The following is a 4,271-nucleotide window of genomic DNA, read 5'->3' on the forward strand; positions in this document are numbered from 1 at the left end:
ACACATTTGCATAGAACCATCTTTCTTCATTACAAACAGGATAGTAGCATCCCAAGGCGACACACTAGGCCGAATGAAGACCTTATTGAGCAACTCTTGCAACTGTTCCTTTAATTCTTTCAACCCTGCTGGGTAATACAATAAGATGGAATATAAATGGACTGAGTGCCCGGTAAAAAATCAATGCCAAAGTCAATATCTCTGTCGGGCGGCATGCCTAAAAAATCTGCCGTAAGAACGTCTACAAATTCCCTCACTACCGAAACTGACTCGAAGGTAGGAGTATCAACACTAGCATCCCTCACATAGGCCAGATACGCATCACACCCCTTCTTAACCATTCGTCGAGCCTTAAGAAATGAGACAACTCTGCTAACAACATGATCTAAGGTACCTCTCCACTCTAGCCGCGGTAGACCTAGCATATCCAATGTCACCATCTTGGAGTGACAATCAAGGATAGCATGATAGGGCGACAACCAGCCCATGCCCAAAAAAACATCAAAATTTACCATATTGAGCAATAATAAATCGGCTCTGGTCTCAAAACCTCAAAGAACAATCAAACACGACTGATACACATGGTCAACAATAATAGAATCACCCACGAGTTTAGACACATAGGCAGGTGAACTCAGAGAATCACATGATACACCCAAATACGAAGCAAAATAAGATGACATATAAGAATAAGTAGAGCTCGGATCAAATAAGACTAATGCATCTCTATGATAGATAGGAACAGTACTTGTTATGACAAAATCGAATGCAACTGCCTCCGTCCTAGCAGGAAGGGCATAATATCTGGCCTGGCCTCTCCCTCTAGGGTGACCTCTGCATGTCCGACCTCTACCTCTAGCTGAATGTGCAGGTGGGGTGGTAGCTGGTGCTATAACCATATCCTGAGGACCTGGTGGAGCACGCGATGCTTGAGAAATATGTGGAGGTGCACCCCTCCTGATTCTAGGGAAATCCCTCACCAAATGACGAGTGCCGCCACACTCAAAATAAGCTCTCGGAGGACATGACTTTTGTGACTGGCTTGGGCCTGATCGACTGGAATGATCACTGGAAGCACCCAGTATAGGAGGCACAATAGACACTGGTGGTGCATAATAAGGATCATGTTGCCTAGTGGTGGCCGGAGCACCGCTGGAGGCTGGAAGGGCTGAATGAATAGGGCGACCCATATAACCCCTGCCCTGACAAGCTGCAGCTGGGGCACGAGCACCACTATAAGTGCCAGACTCTCGAGACCTCTTAGCCTCTCTCTCCTTTCTATCCCGAGTCAGCATACCCTCTAACCTCCTAGTAATCCCCACTACCTTCTGGTACAAAATATCCATCTCCAACTCTCGAGCCATGCTCAATCTGATATTGGGGTTGAGCCCCTCAATAAACCAACAAACTCACTCTCGAACAGTAGCAACCAAGGCTAGTGAATGCCTGGCCAAATCACTGAATCAGACCCGATACTCTGACACGGTCATAGAACCCTGGCACAACTGTTCAAACTCAACGTGCCAGTATCTCTGAGACTTTGGGGAACATACTACCTCAAGAACACATATGAGAACTAGGTCCAAGTGAGTGAAGCTACCTCAGCCGGACTATCAAACTCGTATGCATGCCACCACTGATAGGCTGTTTCTCTAAGTTGGAATGTAGTGAAAGAAACCTCATTAGTCTCCGCCACACCCATAGTACGGAGGATACATTGACACTCCTCAAGAAAACCCTTGGCATCCTCTGACACCAAGACACTGAATGTAGGAGGGTGGTACCTCTTGTACCTCTCAAGCCTGAGCTGCTCCGCCTCAGAAGTTGTTGCCCTAACCTCAGACTGAATAGGAGATACCGGCTGCATCGGTATGATCTCTAGAATCTGGTCTGTTACACCCCATATTTCATACATGAAAGTACGCCATAAATAAATTAATGGAAGTTCGGGAATGGGATAATTTTGAGATTATAAGCATTATTCTAATTCACACAAATGGTGAGTAAATTCATAATGGTGAGAATGGAATAAAGTCAAAGAAGATGAATTTTTGTCCAAGTTTGACATTTTGGGATAAAATATGGTCCGAGCTAAAATACCCGGTATTTATGGATTAGTGCCATATAAGGTACCACATGACCATAATAGTAAGGTGTATAAAGTATATTAAAAGTAATTAGTATTTTAAGTAAATTGAGATAATTCTTAATTATATGGATATTGGGTTAATTGTGAATTTTTGGTGGAAGATTAACCATGTAATTAAGGAAATTGGTGGATAACATTCGGATTGGCTTAATCCCATCAAAACGTGGCAGCAAGCCACTACACCTGCCATATGACTCTTAGTCATAATTCATGACTCTTAGTCTTTGTTAAATAGGTGGCAACCTAATTTGTTGTATACAAAACATTTATGCATCAAAAGGACTCCACCAACGTCCAAGAATGTAAGTGGAGTTTTGGGTTTTCTGCTTTGGTAAAAGTTGATTCAAATTTTCTATTTTACTTTCCTTTTATATGGCTAGACCATTCTTGTTCAATAGACAAGCATTTAACCAAGTACTGTCATCAGTGTGCTCTTGAAACCTATATTTTCTTGGTAAGAGAGAATCGCACAAATCATGTATCTCAGAGAGGCAAATTACCTTCAGATTTCTTATGCTCTTTATGCCTCTTTTTGTATATAAACTGCATGTGGTTCTTCCTTATAATCACCAGGAAGACACAACTTCATTTAAGTGACGTGGAATAATTTTGAAACCTGAAATTATAGCCAAAGAAGATGCAACAGGATTTTGTAATTCTAAGGGAGTACGGTGAAATCTTTCTCAAGAATATCATACGAATTTTTTTCCTACTTCGATTCGCCGTTACATATTTTTGCAATTGATGTGTGTTGGGAGGATTGTCAAGAGAATCGACTCAAGTATGTTTAGGGTAAGCCCTTTCTTCATTTTGGCATGATCTCGTAATTACACGAGTTTGATAACGAGGCATAAAGAGAAATTCATATTCCGGAATTTACGTATATTTTCCTAGTCTTGTAAGTTACAATATTCTCCTTATGGGCACTTCATATTCAATTGAGTATTTCCTTTTTCCAGTCAAGAGAGTAGAGAGTCTATATATACAGTATTGCAGTATTTTTATTACCATCGATTTATAATCGTAGGGCAGACCCCTATTGGGCAACCTCTGATCAGCTGGTAAGTTATATACCGAGCCTACTGTGGCCTAGCACCTATGAGCCAGCCTAGTTGGTCGAGATACAGAGCCTAGTATGGCCGAGGGCCTATGAGCGAGCCTACTACGGCAGAGCAGTTATATATATATACCAAGCCCTATAGGGCCGGACAACTATTTTACTTACTATATTGAGAGAGTTGAGTCAGTATCAGCAGGTAAGCATATCTTCAGATTATCTTTGACTTCCAGTTGCTTTCACTTATTATATTATCAGTTCAGTTTCAGCTTTCAGTATATTGCCTTACATACTCGGTACATTATTTCGTACTGACATCCCTTTTCTGGGGGCGCTGCATTTCATGCATGCAGGTTCAGACAGACAGAAGGGTAGACCTCCTCATTAAGTGTTGCCTGAGTTCAGCTTGATTTGTAAGCTCCATTCCTTTTGGAGTTTCCGGGTCTAGAGCTTTATGTACATCTTGTGTATATATGTATATATGTTATGAGTAGGTCGAGGAGCTGTTTTGATCACAGTATATCCACCAATAGAGGCTTGTAGACATATCCTGTCAGTTAGTGCGGTATGTTGGGCTGGTAGGCCTTTTATGTATATTTTTTTGTTTTGCTAGCTGTAGTAGTTATGACGGTCTTGTTGACCTATTTTTATATTGATATTTAGTCAGCATTTGCACTTGTCTTACAATGTGGCCAATGGCCAAAGTATGACATCACATGTTCAGAGTTCTTTAGTAAGTTGGTAGCAAGGATAGATAAGGCACCGGGTACCGGTCTCGCCCCCAGGTTCGGGGCGTGACAAAAGTGGTATTAGAGCAGTTCCATCCTAGCGAGTCTACAAGCCGTGTCTAGTAGAGTCTTGTTTATGGGTGTGTTATGCACCACACTTATAAGCAGGAGTCTACATGGCATTTAGGACTTTCACTCTTTTTTCTTACTCTAGATCGTGTGGTAGAGCTCACTTATAAGAATTAAAATTGTGAACTTCTATTTTATTCGTAATAAGATGATGCCTATATTCAGAAAGACGACCGATAAGAGATATAGCTGTGGAAGAGTTAAGTTA

At 41.5% G+C, this 4,271-nt stretch overlaps 1 protein-coding gene across 1 annotated transcript; it reads right to left on the minus strand.

Annotated features, from left to right (window-relative positions):
* Positions 1-551: 551 nt before the first annotated feature.
* On the minus strand, positions 552-1,364 carry LOC138897221 (uncharacterized). The gene has a single exon (XM_070183184.1). It carries the CDS (start codon positions 1,362-1,364, stop codon positions 552-554), a length of 813 nt encoding a protein of 270 aa, XP_070039285.1.
* Positions 1,365-4,271: the final 2,907 nt, after the last annotated feature.

Source organism: Nicotiana tomentosiformis, chromosome 8 (assembly GCF_000390325.3).
Source record: "Nicotiana tomentosiformis chromosome 8, ASM39032v3, whole genome shotgun sequence".
Taxonomy (NCBI): domain Eukaryota; kingdom Viridiplantae; phylum Streptophyta; class Magnoliopsida; order Solanales; family Solanaceae; genus Nicotiana; species Nicotiana tomentosiformis.

Coding starts and splice junctions, on each gene's coding strand:
- LOC138897221 (XM_070183184.1), bottom strand. CDS start 1,364: ATGGCTCGAGAGTTGGAGATGGATATTTTGTACCAGAAGGTAGTGGGG.